The sequence below is a fragment of the Bubalus bubalis genome, chromosome 21, assembly GCF_019923935.1.
Source record: "Bubalus bubalis isolate 160015118507 breed Murrah chromosome 21, NDDB_SH_1, whole genome shotgun sequence".
NCBI lineage: Eukaryota > Metazoa > Chordata > Mammalia > Artiodactyla > Bovidae > Bubalus > Bubalus bubalis.
In genome coordinates, this window is record NC_059177.1 from 682,009 (window position 1) to 703,873 (window position 21,865).

At 42.6% G+C, this 21,865-nt stretch overlaps 1 protein-coding gene across 3 annotated transcripts in view; it reads left to right on the forward strand.

The window, feature by feature from the left end:
• The window catches only part of VOPP1 (VOPP1 WW domain binding protein), a 170,105-nt gene that overhangs the window by 131,596 nt on the left and 16,644 nt on the right, over positions 1-21,865 (forward strand). For all 3 annotated transcript variants that reach the window (XM_025273022.3, XM_006074766.4, XM_025273021.3), the window contains one exon: positions 4,297-4,433. In XM_025273022.3, the coding sequence (XP_025128807.1) occupies positions 4,297-4,433 (137 nt within the window). The remainder of the gene's footprint in view (positions 1-4,296; positions 4,434-21,865) is intronic.

Sequence of the window (21,865 nt, forward strand, 5' to 3'; positions counted from 1 at the left end):
CTAGCACCTCAAACTATAGTAGAAGGAGAAATCTTTTAGCCTGAGGCTTTTGGAATGTAAACAGCTCTGGCATTTCAGAGCTTTGCCTGGCGTCACCCACGTGTTCCCTCAGAACTTGTGGCTAAGGGTCCCATAAGGGATCAGCAGTGCTTCACATTGGCCTGAAGCACCAGAGAACCATGATGAAGCTGTGGAAATGCTGCCAAGAGGAGAAAACTTGTCAAAGTCTGGGTCTTATGTGATTAGAAAGAAGGATAAGTTGAGAGTCCAGGAGAACTCTGCGGGCCTGGCTGCCAGAGCAGCTTCTGTTGACCTTTGCTGGAAGCGTCCTCTGAACTGGCAGCTGGTGCTTCTGAGCTGTTTGCTGGTGTCCCTTGTCAGGGTCAGGGCACCTCAGCAAGCCAGTGGGCCCCTATACAGAGGCATCTCATGAGCGCCGTGGAAGGAGGGCAGGTCTCCACGCTCAGGATGCCAGATACCAGAAGGTTTGGTCTAGTTCTTTGGGTTGAGATTCTGATACCAGCTTCTAAACCAGGGGAAATGCTGGCTTGAAACTCAGCATTCAAAAAACAAAGGCATCTGGCATCTGGTCCTATCACTTCGTGGCAAATAGATGGGGAAACAATGGAAACAGTGACACACTTTATTTTCTTGGGCTCCAAAATCACTGCAGACGGTGACTGCAGGTATCAAATTAAAAGATGCTTGCTCCTTGGAAGAAAAGCTATGACAAACCTAGACAGTGTATTAAAGAGCAGAGACATCACTTCACCAACAAAGGTCCATATAATAAAAGCTACGGTCTTTCCAGTAGTCATGTACAGATGTGAGAATTGAACCATAAAGAAGGCTGAGTGCTGAAGAACTGATGCTTTCGAACAGTGGTGCTGGAGAAGACTCTTGAGAGTCCCTTGGACTGCAAGGAGATCAAAACAGTCAATCATAAAGGAAATCAACCCTGAACATTCATTGGAAGGACTGATGCTGAGGCTGAAACTCCAACTAGCTGGAAAAGACCCTAATGCTGGGAAGGACTGAGGGCAGGAGGAGAAGGGGATGACAAGGGATGAGATGGATGGATGGCATCACCGATTCAATGGACATGAGTTTGAGCAAAGTCTGGGAGGTAGTTCACTATTTCCTTCAGGACAGGGAGGGCTGTCGTGCTGCAGTCTATAGGGACATGATGGAGCGAATGAACAACAACAAAACCAGGGATACAGCCAGAGAACACCTTGAGATGCAAGTCCCAGCTGAAGTTTGAGGGCACTTTGTTTTCGCTCTATGCGTTCCTTCTCTCAGTAATGTGTCTGTTATGTACCAGGGTCCTGTGGAGAGGTCCTATGGCAGCTGGGCTCCTAGAACAGATGTCTAAACACATGGAGAATTTTAAGCCAGTGTTCTGGAAACAAAGCATGCAACTTCTGATGACAGAAAAGTTGGGGAAAGCTCATGGCTTCTGTCTGGGTCTCAGAGAAGAGGGCCCTCCTGGCAAAGGGACCTGCACATTTCAGGGCCAGGGCCCTAAGAATGGACCTGGTGAGAGAGGGATGATGGGGAGCTGGTGTTGGGGGCAGAGGTAGGAGGTTGGGAGGAGGGAGCTGGGCATGGAGCGAATGGAGGGCTGTTCTCCAACCTGGCTCCCCTTGACTTTGGAGGATTTGGGGTTCCTTAGCATAGCACAGAGGTTTTGGCAGAGATTGCTTTTGGAAGTCAGCTCTAATATCTTAAGTAATCCTTACCTAGGGTAGTCTAATGTAGGCCCCAGGATTTGGAAAGGTGTAGAGTTGAAAAGCACGCTGCGACACAGTGCAGTCTGGCAGGTAAGTGCTGCCTGCTGTGGGGCTCCTGCAGAGTTGGGGGATGCGGGCCCAGGGAGGCTCTGCTGCTGCCTGAGACCTGAAAACCGCTGGGGAGGAAGGCAGAAAGAGACTAAAAAACAAATTGAAGAAGCCAGATTACTTTTAATGATAAAAAGACACAAACTTCCTCTCTTAATCCCAGGAATGCTCCCCATACCTGCTCAGAATGAAAGAGAACTTTGAGAATTGCTTTTCTTACCTTGACCCCCCTTTCCTCTTTGTTACCAGAAACTCATTCCCCTGCCCCTCTCTTCTCAGACTGCTGTTTCAATAAGAACAAGTGTGATGATGACTGCCCCAGGAGCCAGGAGTGGGCCTCCTACCACGTGACTGTGCTCTTACTTGCTTGCACCTACTTGCTCTCCAGCAGTCCACACTGTGAGGTGCATATCACTTATATTTGTCCAGAAAAACGTGTATTCCATTTGAATTGAACCAGGGTCTCCTGCGTTGCAGGCAGATTCTTTACGAACTGAGCCATCGGGGAAGCCCATTGCATTTGACAGATAAGCCAAAACTATTATTTTGGGTTATCTCATGGAAGAGATCAAGATCTCTCATGGCTTCTGCATGTCCAACACAGGGAGCCTGGACCTTTGGGAGTGAGCAGGGGTGTAAAACCTCATGCACAGTCACCTCCGTGTGCCTTGCATTTCTGCTCAGATATTTACAGTTGGACCCAGTGTTGAATGCAAGACTATCGTGGAGTCCAGACGAAGTTGTCCATCTTAGATTCCAGCTTCCAACTTGGGAGTGGGGGCTTTGTTTTGCACTATTTGGATTTTTCCTGCTCCCCAGGACTGCACCCCTCTAACCCCTTCCCCCTCTGCAGCTCATAGCTGTCCTCCTCAGGCCTCTCGCCTACCCAACTTTTCCTGTTGGCGCACCTATGCAGTTCCTTTCTACCCAGAAACATCTTCACTTCCCTTCAATTTGTCTCTTTCCATCATTCAGAATTCAGCTCAGATGTTGCTTTGAAGGAAAAGCTTTTGTGATCTCCCTTAGTCTGGCAGATACCCTCATTAAACCTCTTGTTGCACTGAGTTGCACCCTTGAGATGATGAACACGGCTGTTACATGCATTCCTCCCCCACCTATGACACGCCTTCCTCTTCTTTCTGGCACTATCAGAGTTGTAAATAAATAGTTTTGTTACTTTGTTGTTTACTGTCCTCCTCCCCCATGACAACTCAAGTTCAGTGAAGGTGAGGCCCCACCTGTCTTACTCCTTATAATGCAAAGATTGGTCCTGGGAGCCTGGCAGATGCTTCAGAAATTTTGTTGAATTAATAATGAATTATATGAAAGATTAGAAAACCACGATTTCAGTCCTCTTCTGAATCGTTTCCTGTCTGGTGCCCTTGATCTTTGTTCCTTCTCAACGTTCCAAGGTGTCTGGTAAATACTTATTGATTAATAGCCTTAACTCTTAATAGCATGTTTATATTCTCAAAGGCTTTATTGTCTACTCTTTCCTTAAATTGCATTCATGTGTGGACAGGTGCCTTTGACCATGACATGGCCAGCTCTGCTGTGTGTGCATCCTTCACAAGAATGTGTGTGTTGTTTGAGGTTCTGACGGTTCTGTGAGTCCCATCATCGTATCAGTTTAGAGATGGACAAGTTTCTCAGCTATGTCTGTGTGGAACATTCAACTTGGCCCTGCTTCAAATGATTTCCCCTGTTGCTAGAAAAACTAGGTGAATGCTGAAGTGAGATGGGAAGTGCCATTCGTTCATTTTTTATTGAATGCTAGTGATCCAGTAGTCACTGAGAATCCTCAGATGATTTCAACAAACATCCGATCCTTCAAGGAGTCAGCTCTTGTCCATTAGACTGTGGGGTCACAATAAAAGGTCCAGCTATACTTAGAACCTAGAGATTTAAAAACAGCTTTTAAAATGAATTGTATTTCTCTATTCCTATAGTTTCTCTAAAATTAAGACGTGCTGTAGAAAGGGCACTTTAAAAAAAATTTATAGATGTTCATATAATAATGGAGAGAAAACTGTTAGAAAGGATCCCATGCTTACTCTTCTTGCTTTAACAGAAAAGAAAACTGCAGGGGGGTGGGGCGGGGTGGCAGGGGGTGGGGAAGACAGTGAGAACCAGCAGTAGGCTTCAAGCAGGATTGAAAAGGCATCTTCTGTTTTGACTAAATGTTGGGTTGAAGTCAGGGCCATGGACAGGGAAGAGCTGTACCAACCCTTTGAGGTCAATAGCCATTTGGAGCTTCGGAGGCAAAATGTTCATTTTGAGAGCTTCTTCATGCTAGTGGCCTCCATCCAGGGGCCCCCGGAGCTCTGATGCCAGGTGTCTCCCTGGTTCCTCCACTGGGACCATTCCCGGGGAGAGCGGTTGGGTAGGACCAGCCAGGGGAGCCCTGCCGTCTGCCTGGGCCTCTGCCCAGGCCTCACCCTGTGCTCTCGCCCAGGTTCCTCCTGATGATGGGTGTGCTCTTCTGCTGTGGAGCCGGCTTCTTCATCCGGAGGCGCATGTACCCACCACCGCTGATTGAGGAGCCGGCATTCAACGTGTCCTACACCAGGCAGCCCCAAAACCCCACTCCAGGTCAGCCAAGCCCTCTGCCCTTGTCTGTCCTCCTTTCAGTTTACATGTCCTCTGTAAGCATTTGCTAAGGGCACTGCCATGGACTATGCCGGAAGAAAAATTCAGGCCACATTTATTCATTTAAGTTCTGATGCATTTGTGCTAATAAGAAATTCATTGTCTGTTGTATTACATGTCTATCACCTCATATTTTTACCTTATTATTGGTGCATCTTTTATACACGTTTATGCAGTTCATGGGGGCTTCCCAGGTTTCAGTGGTAAAGAATCTGCCTGCAATACAAGAGACACAGTTGATACCAGCTAGATCCCTGGGTTGGGAAGGTCCCCTGGAGGAGGGAATAGCAGCCCACTTCAGTATTCTTGCCTGGAGAATCCCATGGACAGAGGAGCCTCGTGGGCTACAGTCCTTGGGGTCACAAAGTCAGACAACTGAGCATGCACACATACATGCATATGTGGTTCATATATGCACATTATTTTATCTTTTTTCTCAAAAATTATTTCACATATAAATTTTTATGTAGAAAGTGTAATATTCTTGCCATTCTTAATGCTTCTGGACTAAATATTAATCATGTTGTGTGTGTGTGTTAGTTGCTCAGTCATGTCTGACTCTGCAAACCCCATGGACTGTAGCCCAACCAGACTCCGCTGACCGTGGAATTCTCCAGCAAAAATATTAGAGTCGATTTTTATGCCCTTCTCCAGGGGATCTTCCTGACCCAGGAATCAAACCTGGGTCTCCTGCATTGCAGGCAGATTCTTTACTGTCTGAGCCACCAGGGAAGCCCATTCATCATGTTGCTGCTGCTAAGTCACTTCAGTCGTGTCTGACTCTGTGAGACCCCATAGATGGCAGCCCACCAGGCTCCGCTGTCCCTGGGATTCTCCAGGCAAGAACACTGGAGTGGGTTGCCATTTCCTTCTCCAATGCAGGAAAGTGAAAAGTAGTCTGTCATAACTGATCATTTGTTTTCTTTTGTTTTGCTTTTTATTCCTTCACTCAGTAGGCATGTACTGTGCATTTATTAGTAGTATCATGAGTACTTGTTACTTGTGCTGCTATAGACATTTTTGCACAAGTTACATTTGGCCTATTTATGGAACATTACCCAGAGTGGTGCCCCAATGTCAAAAAGAATTTGTGGTTTCTTAATTCTTATAAAACACTGCTTTAACTATCTAAACTCAGACATACTGTAGTGGGTGAATTCCAGTTTCCCTGGGGACACAGGCCCGTTCCTTGTTTTGACATTAAATTTGAGGAGGAGGTTTGTGAGGGGCTCTGCAAGGCTAGGGAGGCCATGCTCCTGGAGCTCCTGTCTTTCGCCGTGTGGTGGGCTGGGGGTTGCATGGCTTCCCTGGTGCCTTGAGGGTGGAGGGCAGGGTTTCTCTATTCCTCATACACTGTAGAGGGAGTCAGAGGTCTAGGAGCAAGTTCTGCTTGGGTTTTTACAGAATTTCAGTTCTATAACGTAAGTCATAAGGCCTGCTGCACAGAGTGAGGCCTGTAGTTAATGATACTATCATATACTCACAAATTTGCTAAAAGTGGAGATCTTATTTTCCCCCGTTGAAGGATGGTCGCTTGACAGCCTTGTTTCTGTTTTACAGCAAAGTGAATCAGCCATATGTATACACATATCCTCTCCCTTCTGGATTTCCTTTCCATCTAGGTGACCACAGAGCATCCTGTAGAGTTTCTGTACTATTCACTAGTATCTGTTCCATGCATAGCGGTGGCAATCCCAGTCTCCCAATCCACCCCACATCCCACTTCCCCTCATGGTATCCATAGGTTTATGGCATATATTGCGGTGATGGCTTCACAGTGTATTTTTATTTCTAAAGTCATCAAGTAGTAGACATTAAATATGTTCACCTTTTTGTATGTCGATCAAACCTCAGAGGAAAAAGAAGTTGGAGACTGAGTGTGACAAGAGCTCTCTCTCTCTGTGCTTTAGACAGAGATACAGGGATGGTCATTTGCTGCTCTGTTCTTTTATAGTTTTATTCCACCAGATACTCTCTGGGATTTAAAAAAAAAATCACCTTTATTATTGTTTACAATGTTACTAAAAATCTGAATATGTATTTTTCACAACAGTTCAGAGGTTGTTGTACCTTAAACTTGCTCTCAAGGTTAGTACCACTTTTCATGCATAAGTGGATTTTTATTCTTTCCTATTTGGAAATGTTTGTATAGCTTCAGATCTGCTCCAACATATGGCAAAGTGAAAAGTTTCACTTAAAATGAGAGGCCAAACCTAAAGTTTATCAGGATTAGTCTGACTTTTGAGTGCTTTGATTTCTTTTTTCAAGAAGCAGAGAATAGAGCAGAGAAGTGGGTAAAAGACTAATGAATTTCCTTTTTCTTCCACCTTCATAACATGGATTTTGAGTGTCCCATGTGGCCAGAGATGCAAGGTGCTGTGTGTGCTTGGCCCATGGTGTCAGGCCTGGGCTGGTCTAGGGCGCACAGCTCCCACTGGATGTCCTCAGCCTTTCAGTGTTTCCAAACACGGAGGCCCTGCAGCCTCTGTCAGCCTCTCTCCTCGGCCCCACCTCTTTTCTGCATTGCAGCACACGTCTTTCTGACTGGAGTCCTCAGTCCCCCTATAATAAATATGTCATCGACCCTACAAGTCTTCCTTCATTCAGACTCTTACCTCACCCCTGAGCAATGCCTACTAAAAATTTCCAGTCACTAGTCTCTGCCAGTTCTTCTCTGTCTTCCATGTTGCCACTAGAAAGTTCTTTGGGGACAAAAGAAGCACATAGGTCATGTTATTCTCCTGCTTAAGATAGTGCATGGGCTTCTCTTTTTTCCACATCCTTGTCAACAAGTGTTGACACTTGTTATTTCTTATCTTTGGTAATAGCCACTCTGACAGGTGTGAGGCGATAGCCCATTATGGTTTTATTTGCATTCCTTGGTGGTCAGTGGTGTTGAGCTCCTTTTCATGTCCCTATTGGCCATCTAGATATCTTCTTTGGGAAAATGTCTATTCAGATCCTCTGCCTATTTTTAATCAGGTTGTTTAGGTTTTTGTTGTTGAGTTGTAAGAATTCTTTGTATCCTGAATATTAACCCTTATCAGATATATGATTTGCAAATATTTTCTCCCATTCAGAAGGTTGCCTTTTTGTTTTGACAATGGTTTCCTTCACCGTGTATTTGTGTGTCTTTGCTTTGGTTTCTCTTGCCTGAGGAGACATGTCCAAAAAGATAGTGCTAAGACTGGTGACAGAGAGCTTACTGTCCATATTTTCTTCTAGAAATTTTTTGTTTTCAAGTCTTACAATCAAGTCTTTAATCCATTTGAGTAAATTTTTGTGTGCGGTATATAGTAGTTGTCTAGTGTGATTCTTTTGCATGTGGCTGTTCAGTTTTCCCAACTCCATTTGTTGAAGAGACTATCCTTTCTTCATTGCACGTTTTTCATCTCTTTTTTGTAAATTAATTGTTTATGTCTGTGTGAGTTTATCTCTGAGCTCTTAATTCCATTCCATTGATCTCTGTGTGTGTTTTTCTGCTAGTACCATGCTCTTTTGATTCTTATAGCTTTGTAGTGTCATTTGAAATCAGGGGGGATGTGATACACCTCTAGCTTTGTTCCTTTTTTTGTCAGGATTGCTTTGGCCATTTGGGGTCTTTGGGTTTCATATAAATTTTAGAATTTTTTGTTCTATTTCTGTGAAAAAAAATGTCATCAGGATTCTGATAGTGATTGCATTGAATCTGTGGATTACTTTAGGTAATATGGACATTTTAACTGTGTTAATTCTTCTAATCCATGAGTACGGGATATCTTTCAGTTTCTTTGTGTTATCTTCAATTTCTTTCATCAGTGTCTTACATAGGCCTTTTACCTCCTTGGTTAATTTATTCCGAGATATTGTATTCTTTCTGTTGTAATTATAAATGGGATTGTTTTCTTAGTTTCTCTTTCTGCTAGCTCATTGTTAGTGTATAGAAACAACAATGATGCTTGTGTATTGATTTTGTCCCCTGCCACTTTACGGTGTTTATTATCTCTAATACTTTTTGTTGGAGTCCTTAGGGTTTCCTGTATCATGGTGAGTTCTAATCTCTATGTATACTTTGGGCTCCCCACTGGGCTGAGCCCTGAGTGCCAGGACTCACGTCTCAGGCACCAGGGTGATTTACATCTTCCAGCTGAGTCAGCCTGGGGCAAGGATTTTCCATGGCCACACTTGGAGCCTCGGTCAATCCATATTTACTTCCCACTTGCTCAGGTGCTGCAGGTGCCTGGGACACAGACTGCAGCCTGGTTTCCAGCCCTCACTCACATCACTGTGCTCTGTGGGCTTCACACAACCATGTGTGGAACACTGTGTCATTGCACAAGTAACTGTACAGTCACTGACTGTGATGAGAGGTATGTAGAGAAAGTTCAGGATGCTGGCAAGCCAAGTAAATGGGAAGCACAATCTGTTATATGGATGGAAGGAACCAAAGAGTTTGTAAGTATATTTAAGTGGAAGTAAGGCAGGAGGGCTGGAGACTGAGGAGCAGCCAGCAAGGGTCCTGTACCTTCCTTTGCTGCCAGAATTTCACATGTCTGCCCACTGAGACCTCTGAGCCGCAGAGTCCAGGTGGCTCTAGTCAGTCCCATAACTTCGGCATCAAGGGCTGCTGCCTTTGTAGGCAAGGCGGACGTAGGCGTCTAATGCAGCAGAGACACCACATCAACAATCCTGACTCTCCCTGGGGATACTGGGGGTCACAATCAAGGGTCTAGCAGAGTGTCTCCCACTTCTCTGGTAGTTCAGTTTGGCCCGATTCTACCCTGCAGTTTGGGGCCTTCAGAGAATTGGGGGCTGTTAATTCTCCTCCACTGCCATCTCATAATGCAGCCACCTGTGGGGCCTGTGGAAGGATCCCCACCTTCTGCTGGGAGGTGCTGGTGTGGGAGTCTGCAGGGATCTACCATCCCCCTCCATGCATACAGTATGAAATGTTCAGTCCCAAATGTACCAGAGCATCATAGGAAGGCTTGTTTTGTTCCATGGAAGTATACAGTTCCCATACTTTCACCACCAGATCCAGAGCTCTGTCCTTAGTTAATAGTGGGGTGTTTGGGAAGAATTTACTTTGATTTTTTACAATCAGTGATAATGATGAAAAAATAGGATCTGTTAGTTCCTATAATGGGGCCTGAAGACTCACCTCTTCCCATGGGTGGGGTTCAGCTGTGCACTTTGGTGGGGTGGGGGGTGGTAAGGGCATTCATGGAGCCAGACTGGGAAGGCAGCCTTGCGCTGATGGGTGCGCTGACTGCGCGAGGTAGGCGCTCAGGCCCTGGAGGAGCCTGGCGGGTGTGGAGGGAGATGGGAGCAAAGGGAGCATGGGGCACATCTGCCCATCTGCCCGGTGCTCTGTTTTCCCTCTGCTGCTGATCTAGAGGAAGGGAAGTGGATTCTGGTGGGTTGTGCTTATTCATGAAGAAGAAAAGGCAAGTTTTCTTCTTCTGTTTTTTGAGAATAAGCAGTCAATTCTATTGGGCTCAGCATAGGAATCCATGGGTCTTGAGGACCTCTTTGAATTTGTCATTTTTCTTCTCTAATCATCTCACTTACTGAGTAAGGCTTGGGAATACCCAGGGATTATCTTCCAGAGAATTTCTGCCTTAAGTCAGTTTAGTCAGTTCAGTCACTCAGTTGTGTCTGACTCTTTGTGACCCCATGGACTACAGCATGCCAGTCCTCCCTGTCCGTCACCAACTCCTTGAGCTTAGTCAAACTCATGTCCATCAAGTTGGTGATGCCATCCAACCATCTCATCCTCTGTCGTCCCCTTCTCCTCCTGCCTTCAATCTTTCCCAGCATCAGGGTCTTTTCCAATGAGTCAGTTCTTTGCATCAGGTGGCCAAAGTATTGGAGTTTCAGCTTCAGTATCAATCCTTCCAATGAATATTCAGGACTGATTTCCTTTAGGATGGACTGGTTGGATCTCCATGCAGTCTAAGAGACTCTCAAAAGTCTTCTCCAACACAACAGCAATACCACAGCAACACCACAACAACTCTGCCTTAAGAGTTGTGTTCAAAAGGCAAGTTTTAAAGAACCAGTACTCTTGCCCTGGAGGACTGTGGGAGGGCTCACTCATTTCCTGCATGCAGAGGGGCACATGCTAGCGTTTTGGCAGGACCAGCTCCCCAGCCCAACAAGGCTGAGTACAGAAGAGCAGAGACCTGCATGTGATCAAGATGCTCAAAACTGGGGTGAGGCATGGCAGCTTTGTGGTTCTGTGGCACTGCTGTGTGTTGGAACAGGACTGAGGGGAAGGAAACTGGCTAACTAGGTATAAAAGCTGAGGTGATGAGGTGGGGCTTCAAGACCATCCAGAAACCAAGAAACAAAGGTTGAAGCTGTTGGTCAAAGGCAGAGGCCTGCATCCAGCTCACTAGGGCCTTTGCCAGAATAGAGAGCAGACGCGTGCAGTGAAGCTGGTCTGGGGACCCAGGAGAGGCAGCTGGATGTGGTGCCAGAAGGACTGAGGTCTGTTGGGCCTGGGGGGAGCACTGTCGGGCCTGGGGGGGGCACTGTCGGGCGTAGGGTGGGCACTGTCTCTTCTGAGCCTCTGTGCCCTGTCTGCAAAATGAAATTGCATAAAGAAAAGCGGTCCCAGTTATTGTCTTATGTCCAGAGGTGGCCAGAGTGTGACTGGAGATGGTTAGAGCTCCCTAAGAGGCTTAGCCTCCCGCCTCCCATGCCCCTGGCAGGGTCCTGAATATACCCTTCTGGGTACTGAGGAAAAGTGGACTTTGTTCATTCAGAAAACACTGGCTGACAGGCAGTGTCATACACAGCCTAGTGGCCATGGGGAACTCTATATTTGAAAGCTGGTAAGAGAGTAGATCTTAAAAGTTCTCATCACAAGGGAAAAAAATGTCTAACTATGAGGTGATGGGTGATAACTCATTTGTGGTAATCACAATGTACATGATTACCAAATCATTATGCATGCAATGTTATATGTCAGTAATACTTCAATAAAACTGGAGAACGTTTACAACAGTGGGAAGAATGTAAAACCTTGGCTACAGCAGAACTGTGGGCCCGGAGGAGAGTAAGGCTGGATTTCAGGGTGATCAGAGCAGGGCCTGAACTTGTACACTTGAGACTGAATGTGGGGAGAGGGTTTGGGGCCACAAAGAAAAAGATGATGATGTTATGGTCTCTTTTCTTTATGGCATATTATGTGGCACTCAAATTGATAGTCAAGATGAGGGCTGTGGAACTGCGGCAGGACAAGCACGAAGCTGTGTTTAGGGACGAGGGTGGGCCCTCTGTTACAGAGTGGGCCCTTGTGTGATGACGCAGGTGCACAGACTGGAGAGAACAGTTGGTAATGACATCTGTGATGTTAATATGGTTTAGCAGTGTTAACTATCCTTAACAGTGGTTTCCTTTCATATGACTGGTACTGATTTTTAAAATACTTAGAAGTAGATGGAGTATTCCCACTGGGAGATACTTTCTTTCCTTTCCATTAGTGAGTTTGTTGATGGTTTTCTGACTGTTCTGGTGCCCCGATCCTGTAGTGCCCCGATCCTATACTAAATTGGTCAACCTGCAGTCATGGTGCGTGAGTGCATGCTAAGTCATTTCAGTCCTGTCCGACTCTTTGCAACCCTACGGACTGTAGCCCACCGGGCTCCTCTGTCCTTAGGATTCTCTAGGCAAGTGATGGTAGTGGCCTGAATAAAGGATGCAAAATGAAGGAGAATGGAAGTAGTAGGAAGTATGTTTTGACAGTTTTTTACCTTCCAAATCAAAGCTGAAACACACACAGGGCTGCTTCAGTTGTGAAGACAAACTGTGTTTGCCTTTTTTTGTGGGATGTGAGGGCCCCGGTGTTCATCTTTGTGTTGGTAGAATTTCAGGTATATAATCTACAAACCCTGACAGGTCAACCTGAAAGACCAGGTACCTAATACAGAGACAACTTTCAACTCCCTTCTTCCCCTCCTCCCAACGAAGCAGTAAAAGAAGGGCATCTTTGTGATCACTGATCCTTGCAGGAGAAAACACAAAGGGTCAGGCCTTCCTGCTCCCTTCCTCAGACTGACCAGTATGACCAGTCTTTTGTGTATCTTCCAAGAAATAATCCATGATTGTCCTAACATATATATGAAAATGAACATCTTTTTAATACTGATAAAAATAACTTTGGATAATGAGGATATAACTTGAGTCATATATTGAATAACGTCAAAGTATGTAAAACAAAAACTCAAGAAATAGGGAAGTATGATGGAAACTGTCAAATGTCAATGCATTATTATTCATTTGCTCAAAATACGAAAGTGAATGGAGTATTCCAAAGAATTTATCAAATTGTCCACGACAAAGAAAATCTGAGTAAGTCTGCAAGAGCAGAAACAACAGACCTTGGTGTCTGGACTAGGACATTCTGGGGGCCGTTTCTAACCTGTGCCTGTGGCACATGTGGGAAGTGACTCCATTCTGCAAAGCCTCCAGCATCTGAACTGTGAGGCTGAGCTCTTAGGAGACTGTCTAGGGTGATTGCCTGTGAGATGATGCAGCACCATGCTTTAGCACAGGGCCTGAGACCTCAGAGTGAATGGCAGTGGTTGCTGCTACTAATATTACTAAAACTTAAAGTTTTAAGAAATCTATTCAACATAAATAAGCAAATTAATCATCTTCTAATCCACTTGGAAATGAAAGAATACCCCCCTAAATTACTCCTTGAGTAAATGAAGTATAGGATGAGGGAAGACCCTGAAGTCCTGACCTGCTCCCACACCCTCAGTCCAGACTTCCCGCGCCACCTTCCTATCAGGGTGAACCACAGCTCCACGGCTTCTCAGAGCCCTTCTCAGGTTTCCACCAGCTCTGCCTCCAGAGCTGCACCTCTGATGGAGATGATCAGAAGACCTCCTAACTAGTCATCCTGCTTCCCCAGCTCCTACTTCAGTCTATGGATTTCCAGAAGAGCAACCAGAGTGAAAACAGAAGTCAGAGCACAGTTCACAATCAGAAGTCCTCACAGTGGCCATAGGCCATTTCTAACTGAGCATTTCAGCTCTGCCTGCTCCATTCTCACCCACGTCTCCTGCTGTCTGTCCTCCTGGCCCTCGTTCCACTCTCGCTGCTCATGGACTTTGTGATTTTCCTCAGAACTTCCAGACTGCCATGCTGATGTTCCTTCTGCATTTGCACCTTCCTCCCCCTGTACACATGCTGCTTCTCCATCACCTGCTCCCCCTGTACGTGTAGCAGCTCCTCCAACCCCTTCTCCCCCACACATCTGCTCAAGTTTGGCTCCTTCATTTATTTCTAGCTGTTTCACCTCCCAAAGACCTTCCCTTTGCAAACAGTGAAAAATTGTACTCTGTTTTCTCTTTTTATCCCCACTTTATTTTTATCTTTAACACTGTCATCAGTAACATACTACATACTTCTGTTTTTATATTTTTTATTTCTCTTAACTGCAAGTGCCATAAGGATTTGAGAATTTCTGTTTTCATCATTGCTGTGTCCTAGGTGTTCATAACAGTGCTCAGTTCAGTTCAGTTCAGTCGCTCAGTCGTGTCCAACTCTCTGCGACCCCATGAATCGCAGCACACCAGGCCTCCCTGTCCATCACCAACTCCCAGAGTTCACTGAGACTCACGTCCATTGAGTCAGTGATGCCATCCAGTCATCTCATCCTCTGTCGTCCCCTTCTTCTCCTGCCCCCAATCCCTCCCAGCATCAGAGTCTTTTCCAATGAGTCAACTCTTCGCATGAGGTGGCCAAAGTACTGGAGCTTCAGCTTTAGCATCATTCCCTCCAAAAAATACCCAGGGCTGATCTCCTTCAGAATGGACTGGTTGGATGTCCTTGCTGTCCAAGGGACTCTCAGGAGTCTTCTCCAACACCACAGTTCAAAAGCATCAATTATTCGTGGCTCAGCTTTCTTCATAGTCCAACTCTCACATCCATACATGACCACTGGAAAAACCACAGCCTTGACTGGCAAATAGTAAAACTTCAGTGTTTGTTTAATTATCAATGTGAATTATTAGTGTAATTAACAAGTGAATTAAGTATCAATGAAAAATTAATACAGAAACATATGCAGTGTAAGTAAGCTGGCATTCAAACTTAAATTCATGGCCTTATTCTTTGTTAAAAGTTTAAAATAAGAAAGCGAGTTAGCTGACCCCCTTCTTAAAAGAGGTTCTGAAATCAATAAAATAAAGTCATAAAAAGCACTAAGGTATACATAATAAAAACTGTAAGTTAATGAAAGCAAAGAGAAAAATTGATTTGCAGATCTCAAAGTTAGTGCTTTGTAAAAAACAATAAAAGTAAATGGTATTGCCAATATATATTCAGAAAAAAACTATAATTGTAAAATATACATGTACCCGATGTTCACAGGAGCACTATTTACAATAGCTAAGACATGGAAACAACCTAAATGTCCACTGACAGATGAATGGATAAAGAAGATGTTGTACATATATATACTACTACTCTACCATAAAAAGAATGAAATAATGTCATTTTCAGCCATATTGATGGACTTCTCATACTAAGTGAAGTAAGTCAGAAAGAGAAAGACATACATCACATGATATCGTTTGTATGTAGAATCTAAAATATGACACAAGTGAAGTTATCTACAAAACAGAAACTGGCTCAGAGACAGAGAACAGACTTGTGGTTCCCAAGGGGAAAGTGAATGGGGAAGGGACAGAGTGGGGCTTTGGGACTTCTAGATGCAAGCTATTATAAATAGAATGGATAAACCACCGGGTGCTACTGTATAGCACAGGGAACTGTATTCAATATTCTGTAATAAACTATAATGGAAAAGGATATGAAAAGAATGGAAAACCTTGCTGTACAACAGAAATTAACACTACATTGTAAATCAACTCAGTTCAGTTCAGTTCAGTCGCTCAGTCATGTCCAACTCTTTGCGACCCCATGAATCGCAGCACGACAGGCCTCCCTGTCCATCAGCAACTCCCGGAGTTCACTCAGACTCACGTCCATCGAGTCAGTGATGCCATCCAGCCATCTCATCCTCTGTCATCTATACATCCATAAAATAAATTTAAAAAGTAAATTACAATGCCATTCCCATCCCAATAAATCTAACTGGTAAAACTAGGTAAAGAAAATATGAAATGATAACTGAAAACATTACATATCCATAGGAGATTAAAAATGACAAAGAACTATACCTGAAATGGAAAATTTTGGTAAGATAAGAAATGTACATTACCAAAGATGCATTAGAATATTGAAAATGTAAGTGGTCCAAAAAGCAAGCAAGAGTTTGAGGAAGTTTGCAGAGAGTTAACTTTCAGCTCCAAATTCATATGGTATCTTTGAAACTTTTTAAGAAGCAGCTCATTTGAGTGCTTATGAATTACTGCAAGTATAGAGAATTATAGAAATGTAGAAAAATTATAGAAATTATATAAAAAACAAAGCAATTTATTTTGTACAGCTACTGTAACTTGGAAATGAACACCAAAATAAAATTCTTTTGAATCATGTTTAATGAGCATAAATACAAAAATCTTGAGAGACTGAATTAAACAGTGTGTCAAAGAAGTAAACTACCATGTCCATCAGTCTACCACAGAGCAAGCTGTTAACAGTGCAAGTTACATCAAGAAGCAATGATTGGCAGAGAATTCTGGGGAGAAGGTGGAATCAGAAGCACCAGAATTGTTTTCCCTCACCTAGACAAAAATTGTACTGGCAGAGTCTGTCTGATGTAACTATTTTGGTAATCAGAAGTCTGTTGAAGGCTTAGAACTTCCAGGGGAAGACTTAGAGGGCAAACTGAAGTTCATTTTGGTCGTTATCAGCTCTTGGCACAGTAGCAGCTACCTAAGCCCTGGCCCTAGGCCACCTGGGAGGCACTGTGCACATGATGCTGGGGCAGCTTGTACGAGGCAGAAGCAAAAAGGACCCTGTCCTCCGAGTATCGGGGATCTGTGCTCTGGTTGCTGTTTGCTGCTTCTTATTAAAGAGAGGGCAGCCACTGTTGCGCCGTCCCACATTGTGGCGAGCCCTTCTCCCTCCAGCCGAAGCGACCTCCAGGAGATGGGAATGCCTGGTGCCCTTCCCCACGCCCCATGGTTTTTCACCTTTCCCCCTCTTGGGAGCCAGAAATTAAAGATGAAAACATTCAAAAACAACTTCATATGGAAAAAAAATTACTCAGTGACTACACATCCCCAGGGAAGGGCTCAGAAAAGACCAAAGAACACCTTAAATTTATACCTCAGGCTTTTCCTTTGCACAGAGACAGCCTACAATAACAGCAACAAAAACCCAAACAGTAAGCAAAAACAAAAATGAAAAACAGTAAAACACTGGGGAAGTAATTTCCAGAAGAATCTGATTTCCCAAGTTATCACATTGTTCAATTCAAATGTCCAGTGATCAAAAAATGCATAGAAAGAAAGGAAAGTATGGTTCATCCAAAATAAACAATCAAATCAATAGACTGTCCCTGAAAAAGACCTATAGCATGTTTCAATGCCACCCATGGCAGATTCATGTTGATGTATGGCAAAACCAATACAATATTGTAAAGTAATTAGCCTCTAATTAAAATAAATAAATTTTTTAAAAAATTAAAAAAAAAAGACCTATAGCACATCTTCTAGACAAATCTTTTAAAGCAACTCTCTTAAAGATGTTCAAAGAACTAAAGTAAGATGTGGAGAGAATTTAAAAAAAAAAATGTGTGAACAAAATAGAAATATCAGTAAAGAGATGGAAATCCTAAGAAGATATGAACAAAAAATTCTGGAGCTGAAGAGTACAATAACCAAAACGAAAAATTCGCTACATGATTCAAAGGCAGATTTGAGCAGACAGAAAAAGGATCAGGAAATTCGAAGATTAGATAATGGAAATTATGTAGTCTGAGGAACAGAAAGAAAAAAGATTGAGAAAATTGAACAGAGCCTCAGACCTGTGGGGCCTCATCAAGCAAATCAACATAGGCATCATGGGAGTCTCAGAAGGAGAAAAGAGAAAAAAGGAACAGGGAATATTTAAAGAAATAATGGCTGAAAATGTCAAAAATTTGATGGAAAGCATGCATATAAGCATCCACTCCAAGTAAGAGGAACTCAGAGATCCACACCAAGACACAAAATCAAACTTTGAAAAGCCAGGCACAAAGAGAAATCATGAAAGTAGCAAGGAGAAGAAAATCACAAATAAGGGATCTCCAATATAATTATAAGCAGATTTCTCATTAGAAATCATGGAGGCCAGAAGGAAGTGGGACAATATATTCAAATAAAAGAATAAAAATTGTCCATCAATAATCTGATATCTGGCAACACTGTCCGTCAGGTTGAGGGAGGAATTAAATCATTCCCAGACAAATCAAAGCAAGGGAGTTCATAACCACTAGACCTGCCCTGCAAGAAATGCTCAAGGGAGACCTGCAGGTGAAATGGAAATACAATTAATAGTTATTCAAAGCTGTATGGGTAAAGGAAGATCTCAATAAAAGTAAGTACTTAGGAAATTATAAAGCCAATAGTATTGTACCAGTGATTTGTACTTTACTTTTTGTTTTCTACTTGACTTAAGATACTGTTATATATAAAGAAGGAAAGTTATTAGTATAAATCTAGTATTACTATAATGTTGCTTTTTAACTCCAAATCTTTTCTACATAATTTAAGAAACTAATATATTTAAAAGAATTATTAGTTTATGTTTTGGAGATCAGACAACATATGAAGATGTAATTTTGTGACATCAGCCACTGAAAAGGGTGGGGACAGAACTTTAAAGGAGTAGTTTTTGTACGTAATTGATGCTGAGCTGGTATAAATTCAAATTACAGTGAACCCTCTATATCCACAGTTTCTGTGTCAATGGATTCAACCAACTGTAGATCAAAAATATTTCCAGAAGATTCCAAAATGCAAAACTTGGATTAGACACATGATGACAACTATTTACAGAGTATTTACATGATGTTAGGTATATAATGGAGAAGGAAACGGCAACCCACTCCAGTGTTCTTGCCTGGAGAATCCCAGGGACGGGGGAGCCTGGTGGGCTGCTGCCTATGGGGTCGCACAAAGTCGGACACGACTGAAGCGACTTAGCAGCAGGTATGATAAGTAATCTAGAGAAGATTTAAACGGGAGGATGTGCATAAGTTATATGCAAATACTACATCATTTTCTGTAAAGGACTTTGAGCATCCACAGATGTTCATATCTTCAGGGGCTCCTGGAACTGTTGGATGACTGAACAGTGTCTAACAGTAGGATATTTAATGTAATCTCCTTGGTTAACCACAAATAATTAGCTATAGAATACACAAAAAGAAATGAGAAAGGAATTAAACTTTGCTTTCAAAAGACCCACTAAGCATAAAACATTGCACTTCAAAAAAGCCACTATACACAAAAAAGTAAAAATGCAGAAAATGAGGGCCAAAAAAACGTATAAAGCATGTAGAAAACAAATAGCACAATGACAGAAGTAAATCCTTCCTTGTCAGTAAGTACTTCAAATGTAAATGGATTAAACTCTCCATCAAAACACTGAGATTGCAGAATGGATAAACAAGATCAAATACATATCTTTCTCAACTTATGATGGGGTCCCGATAAGCCCATCTTAAATTGAAAATAGTGTACATTGGAAATGCATTTAATACACTTAACCTACTGAATATCTTAGCTTTAGGCTAGTTATCTTAAGTGTGCTCAGAACAGGTACACTAGCCTAAGCTGGCCAAAATCATCTAGCACAAAGCCTATTTAATAATAAAGTATGAGTATCTCATGTATTTTATTGACTGCTATATTGAAAAACATTGATTGTCTGGGTACAGAATGGTTGTGAGTGAACCAGTTCTTTATCCTTGTGATCACAGTGCTAACTGGGAGTTATGGTTTGCTGCCACTACCCAGAATCATGATAGATCTTATCACATACCACTAGCCCAGAAAAAGACTGAAATTCAAAGTATGATTTCTGCTGAATTTGTATCACTTTCACTCCATCATAGATTTCAGACCCCAAAGCACAAAGAGGTTGAAAATGAAAGGAAGGAAAAAATATTCCTTATCTTTAAATGGTAATCAAAAGAGCAGGCTGTCTATATTTTTTTTCTTAAGAAAAAAAAAAAAAAAGATAAGGCGTAAACTACTAAAATCATACGGAAAGTAGAAACATTCCAACAATTCTACAGAAATAAAAAGGATTATGTGAAAACAATTATAGAGCAAAAAAATATGGGTAAACTAGATAGGACAGCTTTCTAGAAATAAAATCTACGAAGACTAAATCATGAAGAAATAAAAAACTTGAGTAGTCCTGTAACTAGTAAGGAGATTGAATCAGTCATCAGAAAATTCCAAACAAAGTAAAGCCTTGGACCTAATGGCTTCAATAGAAAATTTTACCGAACATTTGAAGAAGTAATATCAATCCTCCCCACCCCCCACCCCAAATCAAAGAGGTAGGAACATTTCCTGACTCATTCTGTAAGGCCAGCGTTATTCAGATCCCAAAGCCAGACAAAGACATCACAAGAAAAAAGAAATTATAGGCCCTTGTCCTTGATCAACATTGATGCAAAAATCCTAAACGAAATAGTAGCAAACAGAGTTCAGCATTTTAAAGGATTATGCACCAATTTGGATTTTTCCTGGAATTTAAGGATGGTTCAACAGGCTTCCCTGGTGGCTCAGCTTGTAAAGAATCCACGTACAATGCGGGAGACCTGGATTCGATCCCTGGGTTGGTAAGATCCCCTGGAGAAGGGAAAGGCTACCCACTCCAGTATTCTGGCCTGGAGAATTCCATGGTCTGTATAGCCCATGGGGTCGCAAAGAGTCAGACACGACTGAGCGACTTTCACTTCACTTCACAGCATATAAAAATTAAAGTAATACATCATGTCAGCATAATGAAGGAAAATAATGATTATTCAATTGATGCGGAAAAAGCACTTGACAAAATGCAACACACTTTCATGATCAAAACACTCAGCAAACTAGGAACAGAAAGAAAGTACCTCATAAAATCTAGACAGAGGTTCATGACATTGTACAGGAGGCAGTGATTGAAATCCCCAAGAAAAAGAAATGCAAAATGGTTGTCTGAGGAGGCCTTACAAATAGCTGAGAAAAGAAGAGAAGCAAAAGGCAAAGGAGAAAAGGAAACATATACCCATCTGAATGCAGAGTTCCAAAGACTAGCAAGGAGAGATAAAAATATCTTCCTAAGTGAACAATGCAAAGAAAGAGAGAAAAACAACAGAATGGGAAAGACTAGAAGTTTCTTCAAGAAAATTAGAGATACCAAGGGAACATTTCATACAAAGATGGGCTCAATAAAGGACAGAAATGGCATGGACCTAAGAGAAGCAGAAGATATTAAGAAGAGGTGGCAAGAATACACAGAAGAACTGTACAAAAAAGATCTTCATGACCCAGATAATCACAATGTTGTGATCACTCACCTAGAGCCAGACATCTTGGAATGTGAAGTCAAGTGGGCCTTAGGAAGCATTACTACGAACACAGCTAGTGGAGGTAATGGAATTCCAGCTGAGCTATTTTAAATCCTAAAAGTGCTGCACTCAATAAGCCAGCAAATTTGGAAAACTCAGCAGTGGCCACAGGACCAGTTTTCATTCCAATCCCAAAGAAAGCAATGCCAAAGAATGTTCAAAGTATCACACAATTGCACTCATTTTACATGCAATCAAAGTAATGCTCAAAATTCTCCAAGGCAGACTTCAACAGTACATGAACTAACAACTTCCAGATGTTCAAGCTGGATTTAGAAAAGGCAGAGGAACCAGATATCAAATTGCCAACATCTGCTGGATCATAGAAAAAGCAAGAGAATTCCAGATAAACATCTACTTCCATTTCATTGACTACACTAAAGCCTTTGTGTGGATCACAACAAACTGTGGAAAATTCTTAAAGAGAAGGGAATACCAGACCACCTTACCTGCCTCCTGAGAAATCTGTATGCAGCTCAAGAAGCAACAGTTAGAACTGGACATGGAACAACGGACTGGTTCCAAATTGGGAAAGGAGTATATCAAGGCTGTATATTATCACCCTGCTTATTTAACTTATATGCAGAATACATTATGCAAAATGCCAGGCTGGTTGAAGCACAAGCTAGAATTAAGATTCCCAGGAGAAATATCAATAAGCTCATATATGCAGGTGACACCACCCTTATGGCAGAAAGAGAAGAAGAACTAAAGAGCCTCTTGGTGAAAGTGAAAGAGGAGAGTGAAAAAGCTGGCTTAAAACTCAAGGGAGGTGGGAGGGGGGGTTCATGATGGGGAACACGTGTATGCCCATGGCAGATTCATGTTGATGTGTGGAAGAACCAATACAATATTGTAA